Source organism: Procambarus clarkii, chromosome 1, assembly GCF_040958095.1.
Source record: "Procambarus clarkii isolate CNS0578487 chromosome 1, FALCON_Pclarkii_2.0, whole genome shotgun sequence".
NCBI lineage: Eukaryota > Metazoa > Arthropoda > Malacostraca > Decapoda > Cambaridae > Procambarus > Procambarus clarkii.
In genome coordinates, this window is record NC_091150.1 from 20,608,071 (window position 1) to 20,627,564 (window position 19,494).

Genomic DNA, 19,494 nt, shown 5'->3' on the forward strand with positions numbered 1-19,494 from the left:
AGCAGAGTAGACCCTCTGAATTATAGACCTGTATAGTCAAAACACTCAAAAAAATATTTAAAACTAAATCGGGTAGAATACTTAGAGAGAAATGACATAATAGCACCATATGGCTTTTGAACAGGAAGATCCCATGGAATAAATCTACAGTACTTAGCTTTAATGACAGAGCCACAGAGATCTTACAGGAAAGAGATGGTTGGGGGTGACTGCTGCTCTCTGGTCATATAAAAGGCTTTTGACATAGTCCCACACAAAAGGATGATCTGGAAGCTAGGGTGTGCTGGAGAGTCAATAGGTAGACTTATTGTATGGATGAAATTTTTTTTATCTGGTAGAGAAATGAGAGCAGTAATCAGACTGCATAAATATTATTAGTGTACTACCACAAGGTTCGGAACTAGTACCAGTAATGTTCATTGTCTATTCACACATGATGTACTATAGGAGACACAAAGTTATATGGACATATTTACAGAAACTAAGCTATTAAGGGGAATAAAAGACTTGCACAATTGTCGTGCCCTTCAAGATGATACGAACAAAATAACTGAATGGTGCAACACATGGCAAATGTAAGTGGAATTCAATGTGAATAAATGCCACATTATAGAATGTGGAATATGAAAAAATAGATTGCAGGCATCCTACAAATTATGTGGAAATATATTTAAGAATTTGGTCAAAAAAGAAATCTAGGAGAGGCTCTGGATAGTAAATTGTCACCAGAAAACCACATAAAGGGCTCTGTGAGAGGAGCCGCTGCTATCCTAGCAAATATCAGAATCACGTTCAGTATTTCTCCATTTAAACTATATATAGTGAAAGAAACTATTCATAACATTTGACCAGACTGCGAGCAGCAGCATCTAACAGCTTGCTTGACCATACCACTAACTAGGAGGCCTGCTCCGAGACTGGGCCGCAGGGGCATTGATTCACAGTATCAACAACAGATAGGGAGGTACACTGAAATTAGAATATGCAGCAATTGTGTGATGCCCATATCTAAACAAGCACATCTGATATTATTTAGTTTCAAGAGAGACGAAACGTTCTGCCTGAAACGCTGTGTGTGTGTCAGTGGCTTTGCAAGAATGTAAAAATGCCAGTCTTATGTAATCTCACCAACCCATTGTACCTTCTTGTGAATAAATTATTATTATTATTATTTATTTATTTATTTATTTATTTATGCATATACAAGAATGTACATTGGGATTGTGAGGATACAAATATGGTAATTACAGTCTTGTAAAGCGACTAGCACGCGCAGCGTTTCGGGCAGGTCCTTAATCTAAGAAAATTTTAAGGAGGTAAATACTTGCAAAATTTATAGACAAAAAAATGATAACAGATTACATGAAATGAAAAAAAAGATGAGAGAAAATTGTAGGTACAGTATATTAAAGCACATAGGTAGCTAAGATTGATTGCAATGACAGCTTGAATGGTAGTTGACAAAAAATTGGTAGGCACAATACAGCAGAAACAATATAAGATTGATTGCAATGACAGCTTGAATGATAGTTGACAAAAATTGGTAGTCACAATACAGCATATGGCTAGCACATAAAAGAAGACAGCAATGAACACAATGATAAGGTTGTTTGATATTACATAAAAATTAGGAGATTGGGTACCACTAGGTACAGAGCAAATTTAAAGCTCAGTGTAGGAAACTAAGAAGATGAAGTTAGGTACTTTTTGGTTTTGCTTTTAAATAAGGCAAAAGTTTTACAGTTTTTCAATTCACTAGGGAGTGAGTTCCATAGAATAGGTCCCTTAATTTGCATAGAGTGTTTACACAGATTAAGTTTGACCCTGGGGATATCAAAGAGATATTTATTTCTGGTGTGGTGATAATGGGTCCTATTACATCTGTCCAGGGAGAGTTTCAGAGCATGGTTTGCATTTAAGAACATGGTTTTGTAAATGTAGTTGACACAAGAGAATGTGTGGAGGGAGTTAATATTTAGCAAGTTTAGGGAGTTAAACAAGGGAGCTGAGTGTTGTCTGAAAGCAGAGTTAGTTATTATTCTGATAGCAGATTTTTGCTGTGTGATGATGGGCTTAAGGTGGTTTGCAGTGGTAGACCCCTATGCACAGATACCATAATTAAGATAGGGGTAGATTAGTGCATAATATAGTGAGAGGAGAGCAGAGTTAGGAACATAATATCTGATTTTGGAGAGTATACCAACTGTCTTAGAGACTTTCTTAGTTATGTGTTGAATGTGGGTGCTGAAGTTGAGTCTCTTGTCTAGGAATAGGCCAAGAAACTTGCCATCATTTTTATTACTGATGTTAATGTTGTCTATCTGTAGCTGAATTGCATTTGATGATTTGCTTCCAAATAAGATGTAGTAAGTCTTTTCGATGTTTAATGTTAGTTTGTTCGTTGACATCCATAAGTGGACTTTTTTTAATTCATTATTCACAACATTATTTAGTGTATGTGGGTTGAGGTGTGAATAGATAAGGGTAGTATCGTCAGCAAACAATATAGGTTTGAGAATAAGGTTTAGGTTGAGATAGGTTTAGACTAGGACGTATCTGTAGGAACACCCACCGCATAGGCTCGAATCCTCATCACGGTTCATATGGATTTTCTCATTGACACATCATGTTAGTGTCATTACTCTCTGTGTATTATTATTATTATTATTATTATTATTATTATTATTATTATTATTATTATTATTATTATTGCCCAAAATGCTGTGTGTATTAGTGGCTTTAGGCATAGTATACACTAGCTTTATCTAGAAATCCAACATTCTGCTTGTACTCTTACATACTTAAACTTTATTTTTTATATTTATTTATTTATTACTATTTATTATTATTATTATTATTTTTATATGTTATGAAAAGAACAAAGCTATACAACTAAATGGCTTCCAGAACTGAAAACACGAGAATTATGAGGAGAGGCTAAAGGTGTTAAATATGCCAGAGCTGGATGATAGAATGAAACGAGGAGATATGATCACTACATACAAAATTGTGACAGGAATCAACGCAAAATGACAAGGAGGAATTTTTGAAAACTATAATTGCAAGCTTAAGTCTAAGGAAACAAAATGCTGAAAAACATCCAAAAGTTCTTTTTTGTGAGCAGAGTTGTAGTTGGTTGGAATAACTCAAGTGGGAAGGTGGTGGATGTGAAAATCATCAGTAGTTAACTGTAATCTTTATCAAATGTTGCTTTTAAATTCGGGACACCGTGAGCAAAGTTCTCATCCTGTAACTACACTTAGGTAATGTAATTACACACATATTCCTGATATCTCTGGTTGACTACAGTGGATACTTGAGTTTGACCTCATGTTCAAAATATCTTTGTTTTCCAACTGTTGTGTAGAGAGAACAAACGAGTAAGTTACCACAGAAATAACCCTTTAAATGTATCATTTAATTGGTGTAGCTACACAGATCACACAAGAGAAACAGTTTAGGTTAGCATGAATGTACGTCGTGTGTTTTAAGGTGGAAAGCAATCCTGCCATTAGACTTAGCAGAATAAACATAGACTGGGCAAGACATGAATAGAAATGCATAAGCAAGTGAGACAGAAGTATGTGCATTAGTGCCAAGATGAAAGCTAGGGAGAGCCAACAAGGCGCGGCCCCACTACCGACATTCAAGTTTAGCTGGAGTGAATGGTGGGCCTTGATGCCTGCCTCACCCTGCCTTGTGGCTTCATGCCAATATTTTCCTCTCTTGCTTCTTGCTCTCATTCTCATATACCATACTAAGTATAATTAGCAAAATGTTTATGATCAGTGCCATTTTATGGCAGACAAGGCAAAATCTTGGCAGTTGAATGGTGGCTTAAGATTGGAAAGTCAGAGGGATGATTATTAAAGCTTCTGCTGTCTGTACTTGCATGGATGGTTGCCTGAAGGGGTCCATCTAATTACCCAAAGCAACCCAAAGCCACTCAAAGCCACGCAAAGCTTCCTGGCATTATGCTAGTAATGAATAAATATGATATATTTACTCATTATAATGTTGGTACTGAATGTAGAACATTGTGTGTGGTCTATGTTCTCCTGGCATTTATTCATCTTAAATTCCTTTTGCCAAATGGTGCTCCATACACTTATTGTGTCCAGGTCTTCATGAATGGTGTGACAATCGTCTAAGTTTCTTATCTTCTGTAGTATCTTAGCATCATTAGCAAACATGTTCATATAATTTTATACATTTTATACATTAAAATAACTATACATTATGTATATACAATATACATTTATACATTAAAATAACTATAAATATACACAGTAAAATAAGAACATACTGGAATGAATGATATGGAAGAAAATGCAGAATAGAACCAGTGAAGACCAGGGGTGCCATAGGCGAAATATTGCCGGAACAATCATGGACATCTTCAAGAGAAAACTAGATTGTTTTCTTCAGGAAGTGCCGGACCAACTAGGCTATGGTGGATATGTGGGCCTGCGGGCCGCTCCAAGCAACAGCCTAACGGACCAAGCTCTCACAAGTCAAGCCTGGCCTCGGACTGGGCTTGGGGAGTAGAAGAACTGCATCAAGCAGGTATCATTAATTTCTTAGCTTAGCAGCTCTATTAATCACAACTCTCAAACTATAACACAAGAAGAATCTTTCATGAGTATGTAAGAGCAGAATAATATAGGGAACTGCAGAGAACCAATTGCAGAGCTGCAGAGAACGCTATGTCATGGGTTCGTATCCTGGCCGGGGAGGATTTACTGGGCGCAATTCCTTAACTGTAGCCTCTGTTTAACGCAACAGTAAAATGTGTACTTGGATGAAAAAACGATTCTTCGGGGCAGGGGATCGTATTCCAGGGACCATAGGATTAAGGACTTGCCCGAAACGCTACGCGTACTAGTGGTTGTACAAGAATGTAACAACTCTTGTATATATCTCAAAAAAAAAAAAAAAAAAAAAAAAAAAAAAAAAATTGGCCCATATGAGGCAGCTCCTATTTATATCCACCCAAACTCATTCATGTAGTGTACAGTACTGTATATGTTTAACGTAAACATGAAACAATGAAGTGATCTCATGTCTAACATCATAGCTTTCAACTTGTTTTAGTGGTGGTAATATAATAAAACAAGTTAACAGTAACAGTACAGTAGCTAATACTGATGATATAGTATAAACTGAAATCGATAGCAGATTTAACACCTGAGTCCAGTAGATGATCAAGACAGATGTCCTGTATGCATGTGAAGTGTTGAAAGCTTTGTTATTGAAGTGGAGCCAGTAGAAGAATGAATACTGTGAGCTAGTGCCAACCCTGCGTATAGTCATCATGTGAGCACGTTCCACAAGGGGCAAGAGCTACGAGTAGAGGTTAGAGGCATTAAATATGCCAAGACTAGAAGATAGAAGAAAAAGAGACGATATGATCACTACATACAAGATAGTAACACGAATCGATAAAATTGATAGGGAAGACTTCCTGAGACCTGGAACTTTGAGAACAAGAGGTCATAGATTTAAACTAACTAAACAAAGCACCCGAAGAAATATAAGAAAATTCACTTTTGCAAACAGAGTGGTAAATGGTTGGAACAAGTTAGGTAAGCAGGTGGTAGAAGCCAAAACTGTCAGTACCTTCAAAGTGCTGGGAAGACGGGACCCCACGAGAGTAGTTCTCATCCTGTAACTACACTTAGGTAATTACACTTAGGTAATTACTATGTAGCTGTATATTGCTGGAATAAACCTATGGGAAAGAAGAGAACAGGACAGGAACAGGGAGCTGCTGGTGGCCAATCAGAAAAGAGTTCCCTTGGTAACTCTCCAAACTTGCTCACAACAAAGCCTCAGTAGAGGAGGCTAGCATTTCTGGAAAACAGAAAAGGCAGAATGGGATCACTCATGTGGGATGAACAGCGGGAGAGGAGGGCCAAGATCAAAGATCCACAGAAGCACTTTGGTTCCCCAAACACATACAAGAGCAGAGAGATGATGTGATATTTAACAATAAACAAGTGGCCAGCAACAGAAGAATCGACAGAAGCCCCGAGCTTGAATACTAGCAATGGACAAAACGGCAAAGAAAATCACAAAGTAGCAGACATTTTCAAATTTCTAGATCAGAGACAAACAGCCTACTGGCAAGACTGATCTACTATGAGAGACTCTAGAAAAGTTGGGCATTGGAGCCAAGGATGCGAGAAATAATGGTGTCAAACAGAGCCCCATCTCCATGCAAAAATGTTACACTGGACACAGGACAGTGCACAAAATGAATCCCAGATGGAGATCACAGAACGCTCAAGGCAGCCAAAGCAAGAGTTAAGGACACTTTCTCAGTGCCCCAAACACAGTACCAGCCAAAACTGTTCTGCCAAGGCCGTATGAGGAGATAAGATGAGAGAATAGGTAGCAAACATTAACTGACACAAAGGACAGACATGTAAGAGAGGAGGAAAGGCAGCCGGTCTGCATCGCCACTACACAGTGCCACTGCAAAGAAAGATGCCAGTGTGGTGCCAGAAAGGTGATGCTACCTAACTCCAAGAAAAGGAGACAGAGCACAAGGCAAAAAAGAAGCTTCTATTCATGAAGATCACACTACCCATCAATGGGCCTTGCATTAGCAAGTTCCGAGCACTACCCGGAATCGAGGGAACTCAAGAGAAGGAATCCAAACCCTCAGAGCAGATACCTTTGGAAGGAAGGGGTCATGGAAAGTGACTTCTTATAATGAAAGTAATTCAAAGTCAGAGCAAAAAATAAAACTAGGGTATACATTATGGATGACATAAAACACAGTTATGAAGACGAAAGGAAACAGAAACATAGCAATGGCCCCAGGAACATCAAGCCCCCCAATGTGTGACCAGATGAACGAGTAAAGGGACAGGTTGGTATATGTTGGTATGTAATAATAAAACCTATACTGTATTTAGGAGAGTACAACATTTGAACATGCATTACGTTAAAATTGATGAATGTGTCTTTGGAGTCGAATGTTGGTTTGATGAGCCTAGCCTGAGGACAGGTTGTTCAGACACGCCTGATTACAAGAACTTTGTAAACAAAGGCAGTAGTGATTCATGGACTTGTTACAGTGTTTTTGTCAAGACTTTGTGTACTTCTTCCATCAAGGAGGAGAAATTTGCTGTGGTCTGTGTTGATTATTTATCTTTAATGTGGTTTATCTTTAGGGTGTTCAATAATATTAATAAACACAGTAGGAAAATAGAGACCTCAATTTTTAATATCCTTTATTTTGTTATACATTCAGTAGTTGAGATTTCTCAAATATGAATGACAAAGTTTGTATGATTATGTACTTCCATATCTTTGTACATACAATTTTGGCATGTTGTTATGGTTATATACACTATATATATATATATATATATATATATATATATATATATATATATATATATATATATATATATATATATATATATATTCATATATTCATTCCAGAATATTATGTAGCAGTTGATGCTAGAGATGGACATCATCAATACATATTTCACACCATGTCAAACAGTATGATAGTGACTTCCCGCCACTTTTGACATCTCTGGGGATCACTCACACTAATGCCTATTTTTCTATTATTGCATTGCAGGAAGGGATGAAACTACCTGTAGTATCTGAAGCAGACATGCGTGCGGCGCTCACTGCTCGGGTCGGCATGCCTCTAACTGGCCATGTTCTTTCTTCCACTCTGCCCTACTACCCCACACTGCCAGGTATGATACCCCTGCCCCAGTACCCCACACTGCCAGGTATGATACCCCTGCCCTACTACCCCACACTGCCAGGTATGATACCCCTGCCCTACTACCCCACACTGCCAGGTATGATACCCCTGCCCTACTACCCCACACTGCCAGGTATGATACCCCCTGCCCCAGTACCCCACACTGCCAGGTATGATACCCCTGCCCCAGTACCCCACACTGCCAGGTATGGTACCCCCTGCCCCAGTACCCCACACTGCCAGGTATGATACCCCTGCCCTACTACCCCACACTGCCAGGTATGATACCCCCTGCCCCAGTACCCCACACTGCCAGGTATGATACCCCTGCCCTACTACCCCACACTGCCAGGTATGATACCCCTGCCCTAGTACCCCACACTGCCAGGTATGATACCCCTGCCCTAGTACCCCACACTGCCAGGTATGATACCCCTGCCCTAGTACCCCACACTGCCAGGTATGATACCCCTGCCCTACTACCCCAGACTGCCAGGTATGATACCCCTGCCCCAGTACCCCACACTGCCAGGTATGATACCCCTGCCCTACTACCCCACACTGCCAGGTATGGTACCCCCTGCCCTACTACCCCAGACTGCCAGGTATGATACCCCTGCCCCAGTACCCCACACTGCCAGGTATGATACCCCTGCCCTACTACCCCACACTGCCAGGTATGGTACCCCCTGCCCCAGTACCCCACACTGCCAGGTATGATACCCCTGCCCCAGTACCCCACACTGCCAGGTATGATACCCCTGCCCCAGTACCCCACACTGCCAGGTATGATACCCCTGCCCTACTACCCCACACTGCCAGGTATGATACCCCTGCCCTACTACCCCACACTGCCAGGTATGGTACCCCCTGCCCCAGTACCCCACACTGCCAGGTATGGTACCCCCTGCCCCAGTACCCCACACTGCCAGGTATGATACCCCTGCCCCAGTACCCCACACTACCAGGTATGATACCCCTGCCCTACTACCCCACACTGCCAGGTATGATACCCCTGCCCCAGTACCCCACACTGCCAGGTATGATACCCCTGCCCTACTACCCCACACTGCCAGGTATGATACCCCTGCCCCAGTACCCCACACTGCCAGGTATGATACCCCTGCCCTACTACCCCACACTGCCAGGTATGATACCCCTGCCCTACTACCCCACACTGCCAGGTATGGTTCCCCAGTTCCAGACCCAAACACTCCAGGTTCGGTACTTAGTTACACCAAATGTTGTCAGTTTTTTATGATTTCTGCTGACCATGATCTCATGCAAATGTGTATATTATTTTCTTGCTATTTTATGTCTCTATTCCTTATATGTATATATATATATATGTATATGTGTATATATGCATCTCCAAGAAAAGATGCATTGCATATATGCATATATATGCAATGTATATGTTTATGTACATGTATGCAATAAAACCCAAAATGTCCCAAAATAGGTCCCGATGATATCTTTTATGAGACATTTTGAAGAATTCTACTTGCCTAGTTTTTGCTTTTAACAGTTTTGAAGTGAAGATAAATAATTAATACTGTAATTAAATATATGTTACCCATATATTTGTTAAATATTGTTCTTTGTTTCAGGTTAGGTGCCATTAACTTTGGGTTAAATGGTAAATGCATCATTCCTTTCATGATGTTGTGCTTTACAGTGATTGACGGAGAGGGTTATGGCCCGGGTGCGAGCAGCATGGGCCGCCAGCAACAGGTAACTGCCATGGACACCAGTTCTGGCGGTGGCATCATGCGTGGTGGTATTTATCATCCCAATGCTGTACCCAACGTCAATGACCCACAGGTCAGTTATATTTTCTGTTTAGTACTGTACTTCACAGATTTACAATTTTGTTAACACAAAGGGGTATCTCCAAAAAAAAAAAAGGGAGTATTTTGCAGACTCGCAAATGGATGAGAGGTTTCTTGGGGTGTACATGCTTTGTTGATTACATTATTGATAATGTAATCAACATTACATTATCAAGACTATACATAATCAACATTTCAGGTGGAGTGATGATTCATTGCATTCATTACAGGTGCAATTGGGAGGTGCAGTGATGATTCATGATCGTCATTGCACCTGCAATACATCCTGCAACTGCACATGTCTCCAAGATGCCCCATAAAGAAATAAGGGGGTAATATTTACTCCCATCTTCATTATTAGTGAGTGCAGAGATCTACATAAAATATTGTACTGTACTCTCATCTCTCTATTTACATCAGGGATGTGTTACTGAATTCAGAATGTAAATCCAAATGATGTACAGTAAATCGAAACCTATTTTCCCTGTAAGATTTAATGGTATAAACCCTGCTTAGAATGTAATGAAACTCTTCTTCCTGGAGAAGCTCCAGTGACTGAAATTATCTTATTGAGATTGCTCCGTACTAAAAGGTTGTGTCACTTGCGTAAGCTCTGTTTAGCCGACTAGGGACCAGAGTCGGAACCTGGCTCTTCCCATGGCAGAAGTACCAGCTTCTGTGAAACCAAACCCTGTCCAATGGGAAAATGAGAAGGGCAAAGTTGAGGCTCCCACATAGCTGCTCAATCAACCACCTGGTCAGCCGGTACTTGCTAAACACCAACAGAAGGCAGTGCTGCAGCTGGGTCAAGGCCACCAGAGGCATGGACAGTGAAGCTAACCGAGAGCCCCAAATGAAACTCAGCCAAGTTCAAACCTGGGGTAGAACCAAATGGGACTTAAACCAGTTCACCAGGAACCCGAACCCAAACCCAGTGAGCTGAGAAAGGACTTGCCAGCCGACCATGGCGGCGGATGGTGGCACTCGCAGTGTCTTCCACAAACATTCACGATACCTTTGAGGGTTTTCAGGGCCCACTGTTACATGGCACACATTCTGGTCACATCGATCTCCCAGTCATAGAGAGGGATTCAGAGGGAGTTTACCCTGGACAGTAAAATCACAGTAAGGTGAATACATTAGAGGCGAAATGCCTCCAGCATTCTGAGGTACCCTGTGACCCAGGCCTGGCAGCTGAATGGACAGTGCTTCGGATTTGTAGTCCTGATGTTCTGGTTCAATCCCCGGTGGAGGCAGAAACAAATGGGCAGAGTTTCTTTCACCCTGATGCTCCTGTTACCTAGCAGTAAATAGGTACCTGGGAGTTAAACAGCTGCTATTGGCTGCTTCCTGGGGGTGTGTAATACAAAGGAGGCCTGGTCGAGGACCGGGCCGTGGGGACGCTAAGCCCCGAAATCATCTCAAGATAACCTCAAGATGACCCTCCGCGGCCTCAGTTAATTCCACACTCTCCGTTCCCTCAAGGTAGGACGAGTTCTCCTGGTTTACAAACGTTCATCACTGACATTGATGCTGATACACCCATTGATCAGAGTGTTTTTGGAAATAGCAGGGGCTCAGTCTCCTATATCATGCCATTCCGAAGTTCTTTAAGATCAAAGTGCATGATATTAGACTGAATAAACGCAGGAACTTGATCGCAGTGGACCACAATCACTCCAAGGACCTGGAGCTTTCGGATGTTACTGAAATCTGTGGTTACAAAGTCCATTGTTATAAACCTCTGGGTGATCGTTTGGCAAGATATGTGGTCCTGCATGTTGTTGACATTAATGTGGATGACATCAAGGTGCAACTTCAGGTTGCTGACATTCCAATCTTCGGTGTCAGGAAATTTATGCGTAGCACTAATGGTGAACTGTGTGATACCGGTTCTGCCCTGCTTACTTTTCTCGACTCCTTTTTACCCCTGATCGGGTTTGGATTAATAGCTTCCTCCATAAATTGGAAGTGTACGTCCCCCGTCCCACTCAGTGCTTTCATCGTAAAGGTTTTCACAATACCTCACAAGGTATTGATGTTGTATTTCACAATACGACATCAAATGTGGCAAATGCTCTGGTTCCCATTTCACATGTGACTGTGTGTCTAATATGCGCTGCTGCTCCAGCTGTGGTAGTGCTCATGCCATTACATTCAAACAATGTCCTTCATATGTAGCGGCGCTAACTGAGGCTCTCACCGCTATCACCCTGCCTTCCAATCGTGCTTTGCTTCATTCTGATCTGGTTCATCAACCACTGCTTCCCGCTCTGCCGCTGCCTTTGCTTGTGCCTGACCTGTCTGTCACTGATATTTCTATAGCCCTCGAGACCACTTCTCTTCCACATGCCATGCAACTGAGTCCTGATCTTGTTGACATTCTTGTCACTCGCATTGCGGATGCACTCGAGAAGACGCAGATCCGACTTCTCACTAAATTCTTTCCGCAATCCATCCAACCCGTTCCTGAAGCTGACCCGATGCAGCTCCTCTGCTTCTCCTATGGTTGATATCTAACCTCTCACAGCTACCTTTGCTATCTTCAAAACGTTTGAAATGATGCTGGACATCGCCCTTCAGAACTCCTTGGCGTGCCTCCCTGAGTCCCTTCCCAGGCTGCCTTGCCACAAATCCCTACCACCAGTACTAAGGGGAAGCAATCCTCCATCGTCCCGACTTCCAAGCGCCCTGCCACTTTGCCTGACGGGCTCCATAAACCATACACGCCCAAGATATCTTGCCCGTCCTCACCTCACCTATTCTGACCTGACTTCCTCTAACCTTCTACACATAGGAGCCACAGCAGTCCAAGTGTGGGAGCGTCCTCCGCGGCCTCACAGTTCGCAGGTCAAATTTAGAAGACAAATTTGCTATGTCTTTGAATTAGGCTTAATGAATATTTTTTAGCGGTGGTATGGTGCCCATATCTTAAGAAGCACATCAATAAACTGGAAAAGGTGCAAAGACATGCTACTAAGTAGCTCCAAGAACTGAAGGGTAAGAGCTACGAGGAGAGGTTAGAGGCATTAAATATGCCAAAACTAGAAGATAAAAGAAAAAGAGGTGATATGATCACTACATACAAAATAGTAACAGGAACTGATAAAATTGATAGGGAAGATTTCTCGAGATCTAGAACTTAAAGAACAAGAGGTCATAGATTTAAACTAACTAAACAAAGAGGATGAAGAAATATAAGAAAATTCACTTTCGCAAACAGAGTGGTAGACGGTTGGAACAAGTTAGGTGAGAAGGTGGTAGAAGCCAAAACTGTCAGTTGTTTCAAAGCGCTATATGACAAAGAGCGATCGCGAAGGCCAAAACGATCGCGAAGGCCAAAACGATCGCGAAGCGCCAGGCGTGTGCTTTACCAACTGCATCGTGGGGACTATAACTGTGCCATGGAGACTACGACTATGAAGGAAGGAAGCACTACAAGCACTACAGCATATTCCAACTTTTGTGTGGTAAAGCTTATGAAGGAACCTCAGTTTTCTAACATGCATATACTGTACAATTAAATGCTGATCTAAAATTAGCAAGCATTGCATAGGAAATTGATACAGTGACTATACGAGTGCATAGTGACCTGTTTATTGTTAGAGGGAGAGAGCTATGCTGATAGCTTTGTCTTCTTGTATGGTGCAGTATAAGTTATCATAGTACTGTACTGTATTGACATTTCTGGTGGTTTTAGCACTCGCATCATTCTTCTGAAGATTATCGGTGAAGAAAATTATCCCGGTTTTATTTTACATCATTTTTTAATTTGCAACATAGCCTCTTATTCTGTTATCAGTTATCATAAACTCCTCTATATCCACCTTCTTATATATATGTTTACAAATTTGTATGTTGATATCATATCTTCTATTTTGTTTTTCTATCCTCCAACTTGGGCATATCCAACACTCTGTCTTTCCTCGTAACTTATGCTTGGTGCTTTGGGAGCCATTTTCCTGCACTTCTTTGGACTCTATTTTCTTTATGTGTTTCTTTAGGTGCCGGCACCATACTACAGCTGCGTTTTCCAGTTTAGGTCTGACGTAAGTTGTGAAGACTTTGTTTAGCATTTTACCATCTGTGTGTTTAAAGTTATCTCAGATTTGCCAATAATGCAGCATAACACTCCTGTACCTTGGTATTTATGTCCATCAGGTGATAGGCTATCTTTTATTATTATACTTTGGTTCTTTCTAGGTTATCTTTTATTATTATACAGTACTTTGGTTCTTTCTAGGTTATCTTTTATCATTATACTTTGGTTCTTTCTAGGCTATCTTTTATTATTATACAGTACTTTGGCTCTTTCTAGGTTATCTTTTATCATTATAAATTGGTTCTTTCTAGGCTATCTTTAATTATTATACTTTCATTCTTTCTAGGTTATCTTTTATCATTATACTTTGGTCCTTTCTCTCTGATGTGTTTAGGATTTTATCACATAATTTTCTAGTTACCTATATTTACTTCTTAATATTTGAATTACATGACTTTTTTACATTAAATTTTATTCTCGATGGCTCAGTTTGTTAGGCCCATCCGTAAGGTATTGCAGGTAATGTGATCTTTCCTCCTGCTCACAACACTCACTCCCAGTCATCGGGAAAAACAATTATTTAATTTGTTTTACCTTCTGGCACTGTACCTTGAACATTATTGGGATCAGTACCAGGCCTTGTTGTATTTGACTAGTCATGGGGTCAGTACTATGCCTTGTTGTATTCCACTAGTCATGCGGTTAGTACCAGGTCTTGTATTCCAGTAGTAATGGGGTCAGTACTAAACCTTGTTGTATTCAACTAGTGATGGGGCTCAGTACTGGGCCTTCTTGTATTCCAGTAGTAAGGGGGTCAGTACCAGTCCATTTGGTACCAGACTAGTATCTAATCCTACATGGACTGGTACTATTAATATTAGTTTGATATTACTAGTGATATCAGACAAATAATATCAAGTCCCTGCTTGATATTGTTTAGCATTTTAATCAGCTGCTGCCTGATCAGCGCTGGCCATGAAGCCCCAACCAAGAGCCGAGGTGTCCATAAAGATGTCAAGCAAACAAGGGAGGGAGGCAGGTACCAGGGATCCAAACCCCCAAAACCCCAAAGAAGCTGGTGACACAGCAGCTGGCAAAGGGCAAGTGGGACCCGCACCCAGTGATCGCGAAGGGGGCAAAAGGGGGCAGAACCAGAGAAACTAAAGGAGCCCCCAAAGCCACATCCTGCCCAGTGAAAAAACACAGGCAAAGTCCAGGCTCCTGTACAGCCTCTTAAACAATGACCGACTCACATGAAGCCACCTAAACACCAGCAGGCTGTGGCTTGGAGCCAAAACGAAGCTGCTGGAGGAAAGGAAAGCAATGCTGACTGAGAATCCCACATAAGGTCCAGCTCGCCAAGTCCAAACCCAGCAAGCTCGGAAAGAACACAATCACTGGTTAACAAAGATATGGACTGACTCCGGGCCCGCACTTGCCATTCGTCGAAAGGGTCCAGAACATGAACATCTAAGAAAAGAAGACGAGTCACCATGCCCTGAGTGAACCTGGTGAACATATAGGGTACTGGATTCAAGCAGAAGGAAAGAACCCGAAAGTGGTAAGCCTGGCACTCCACAACAAAACCTAACCAAACCCTGAGCCCCAGATGAATATGGATGTGCCAGTGCGTGTCCAGGAGGTCCAAGGAAATCATCCTGGAGCCCGCCTCTAATATGAGGTACATCTAGGCCACTGGTGCACCTAGGTGAGGTGCACCAGTGGTCATCTGAAAAGTGGGGGCAAGGGGTAAAGTGGCTTGAGCCTGACAGACCAAGGATGAACCGGAGCTCCGCCAAATAACGTTTCGGGACTGGAAAGAGATAGGGACTCACTGAAGAGATCTAATCATTCTGACCATGCCAGAAACAACCAACTCCAAGATGAACTGACATAGGCAAGGGGGAAGAGGTCTGCCCCCTGTGTAATTATAGTACCTAAGTGTAGTTACAGGATGAGAGCTATGCTTGTGGTATCCCCATCTTCCCAGTTCTCTTTGCCGTATAACGCCTTGAAACTACTGACGGTTTTGGCCTCCACCACCTTCTCACTAAGCCTGTTCCAGCCGTCTACCACTATTTGCAAAAGAAAACTTTATAATATTTTTTTGGCACCTTTGTTTCCTTAGCTTGAATTTGTGTCTTCTTGTTTGTGAAGTTGCTGGTTCCAGGAATTCCTCTTTGTCAATTTGAGAGAGTCCTGTTAGTATTTTGTAAGTGGTGATCATATCACCTCTTACATACTTTGTATGATTATTGTCACATACATAGTAGGTGTATTACCTCTTACATAATGTAATATGATTACATACACATGTAATCATATTACATGTGCATGTATGTCAGAACATTTACATTTCTTAAGTTTCCACTTCTGTACCTTTTCATGTAACCACCCATTCCAAATAATGTCATTGTCTTCCTATCAATTCTTTTGAGAATTTTGTATGTGGTAATCATATCTCCATAACTCTTTCTCTCTTTCAGTAATGTGAGGTATAAATCTTTTAGTTCATCCTCGTAACTCACACATCTAAGCTTTGAGAATAATTTTGTTGCAGGTGATGATTTTCATTTGCTGTGGGCATTGGGAGACAAGTTCAATGTGTGTAATCACAGTGCACTCTCAATTCAATGAACATTATGGGACCAACCCTAATTCGTTGCAGTGAAGGATTCGTTGCAACCAGAGATTTCTCCAGGAGACCCATATTTATGAACGAAAACTGGGAAATCTCAAAATGAAAATGAATCATAGAATTTGGTTTTAATTGGCTTTTCCAAGGTCCCAACTCTTTCCTCTAATGTTGTGCCCATCTATGAAAATCATTAAAACCATAATTGAAGCCATATTAACAGAGTTACCATTCATACTCAAATATTTCCCCTGCTCTAAGGGATGATTTCATTCAGGAAATCTTTAATTTGTTACCTATGATATGATGGGCAAGTATTCCTCCAGTCTGTGAACTGTGTCCTAACATCCTAAGCAAATCTGCACATGCTCCGCTTCAACGAACAAAAGTTTGTCGAATCGGGTGAGTAAATCCGCGTGGAAAGTTTGTGTCCAAACCAGAGATTCGCCGAACCGAGGTTCGCTAAATCAAAAGTCCATGGTACCTAAGCTTAATTTCTTGATGTAGTTACAGGATGAGAGCTATGCTCATAGTGTTTTGTTTTCTCTATAATCTTTGCCATGTGATGTTTTGAAAATATTGATGGTTTTGGCATCCACTGCCTTCTTACTTAACTTTTTTTTTTTTTTTTTTTTTTTAAGTAAAGAGGAAGGAGAGGCATAGGTGAAGGGAAGTTTAGAAGTAAGAAATACAGTGAGAGATATGAAAGCAGGCCTTGCTAACTTACTTAGCCTGTTCCAAACTTCTGCAACTCTGTTTGCAAAAGAGAGCTTTCATATGTGCTTTTCACACTTTTATTTCCTTAGCTTGAATCTATGCCTCTTGTTCTTGAAGTTGCAGGTTTTAAAAATGCCGCCTTGCCTATTTTTTCAGTTCCTGTTACTATTTTGTGCATAGTAATCGTGTTGTCTCTTTTTACCCTATCTTCCAGCCTTGGTATGTTTAACACAGCCAGCCTCTCTTCATAGCTCATGTTTTTAAGTTCTAAAAACTATTTGGTACAATGTCTTTGCACCATTTCATGTTTCTACTTCTTAAGATATGGGTACCACACCACTGTTGCATATTTCAATTTTGATTTCTTGAATGTTGTGAACAGTTTCTTTAATATTTATCTGTCTATGTTTAACATCATTCCAAAATTTGCAGCATAAATCTCTTCTTTGTCAGAGGTCTTTAGTATATTGTCACATAATTTGTAGGTTCAACGGGGCTGGTTTTTGCTTATTTCCCATTTAATTACCTGACATTTATTTTCATTGAATTCCATCTGCCATGTTTGGTTCTTTTTGAATTTCAGGATGTAATAAAGTGTCTTATTGCAGGTTCGACCTGGCCGATCTGTTCATCAGCGACCATTGAGTAGAACGCATTCGTCCCCACTACCCTTAGGTCACCCAGTGCTGCAGGGTCAGCCTCCAACGTTCCTGCCTCATGGACATCCTTCCGCCCACCAGTACGATCCCAAGCATGCTTTGGACCACCATCTTCTCAAACAGGTTTACTATACTGTTTGCAGTTTTTTAGGATTTTAATATCTTCAGATTTGAAGAGGGAAACTTGCGTAAAAATGTTGAAACTTCAAAATAAGAGTTTCTAAAACTAAATAGTAGAAAATGAACTTTCTAAATAAGAGAAAATGTGCATAAGTGTTGACCAAACCACACACTAGAAAGTGACAGGACGACGACATTTCGGTCTGTCCTGGATCATTCTCAAGTCGATTGTGACTTGAGAATGTGTGATTGTGACCATTCTCAAGAAATGTCATCATCCCTTCACATTCTAGTGTGTGGTTTGGTCAACATATTTCAGCCACATTATTGTGACTCCTCGTCTGCATGTGCATAAGTGTTTCTGATCCTTTTGCCAGGACAGGTAAAGAAGTGTTAATGTCAGTGTGCACAGAGTCCATTGTTTTATTATGTCAAGGCCTCAGATGGCAACCGTCTTTTACTTGAAGGTTGCCGCTATATAGTATAGCATTTCTGTGGGGAGCCTCGTTGGCTGCCTGAAGCTATCATCACTGATTAAGTGCCGTACTATCTAGTATCATCAGATGTCATCAGATTCTAGGCCTACCGGGGACCACGAGCCAGAACCTGGCCCCCTCAGAAAAGTGAAGGGAGCGATGGTCTATGATCACCTTACATTGAAAGGATATCATCTTTGCCATCACCAGGGAAGGCACCCAGAAAGATAGGCAAATCAAAGCAAACCACTGCATGGTTTAAAAATGAGACCAAACCCCAAAGTGCCAAAAGAACTAACCCAATAATAAAAGAAACAACCAAAGCTTATTGAAACTTTACTTTGCTAGATAACTCCACCACCTTACAAAGTATAGTAATGTTACAAAGGTTACAAATTGATGAGGAATAGAGGTCATTTAGATGAGATCTTCCAAAAGAAGACAGAGAAGCTGAAACTGAACCTTGCAGAGCCAAACTTGTCTAAATGAAAGCAGAAGCGCAGAAGAAATAAATTCTTTTCTGGTGGAGCCCCTTCCGCTCCACGGAGCTATTCAGGCCGATATGCTAATATGCTAAGACTTTGGCATCAGTCAATGTGGGTGGAGTTCTAGGCCTACCAGGAACCACGAGCCAGAATCTGGCCCCCCCTCAGAGAGGCACGAGGAACAATGGCCTATAGAATTGCACATGGGATTAGGAGCATTCTATGTCTGCCATCGACCGGGCCAGACACCCAGAAAGGTAAGTGCCTCAAAACAAACCCCTATTCTGGTTAAAACAACTAAAGAAGACTAACGAGTGGACAGAACTCCCCAATTGAAAACGAGCAAATGAGCATGATGTCACACGATTCGCGCCACATGTCTGCGTAGCTTCCTCCTCCCCGAGATGGGTAAAGGGGAGCCCCAGACCCCTTGCGCTGGCAATCCACACCCTAGTTCTCGGCTGATGTGATAGTGGCTCAGTCATGTGGCTCTAGTTCCAGATTCTCTCTTGTTGTGCTGTGTCTTGTGTCCAGAACTGCTCCTATGGTGGCGTGCGAGCTGGGAGTAATATTCACAGGTATTCGGGCTGCATGTGCTTAGGGTTCCCTTCCCTAGTCCTGAGTGCCCTGTAAGTACTGCCCTTGAAGCTTGGGGGCTCTCTTCCACAAGTCACCTTGGGGTCTACCTCTGTGGTCTATTGCTGCTTGGTGATTGACCGCCCCGAGTGTGTGGGGGTTTCCTCCCTTGTTTACCTTGGGTTAAACCTTGGGTTAAGTGGTAGTTTTTGAT

General features: G+C 41.5%; 1 protein-coding gene across 1 annotated transcript in view; it reads left to right on the forward strand.

Annotated features, from left to right (window-relative positions):
- Positions 1-7,597: 7,597 nt before the first annotated feature.
- The window catches only part of LOC123754206 (histone deacetylase 4), a 99,069-nt gene continuing 87,172 nt past the window's right edge, over positions 7,598-19,494 (forward strand). The window contains 4 exon segments of the mRNA XM_045736418.2: positions 7,598-7,727; positions 9,417-9,562; positions 13,575-13,619; positions 17,573-17,746. Coding sequence (XP_045592374.2) covers positions 7,610-7,727; positions 9,417-9,562; positions 13,575-13,619; positions 17,573-17,746 — 483 coding nt within the window. The 5' untranslated portion in view covers positions 7,598-7,609.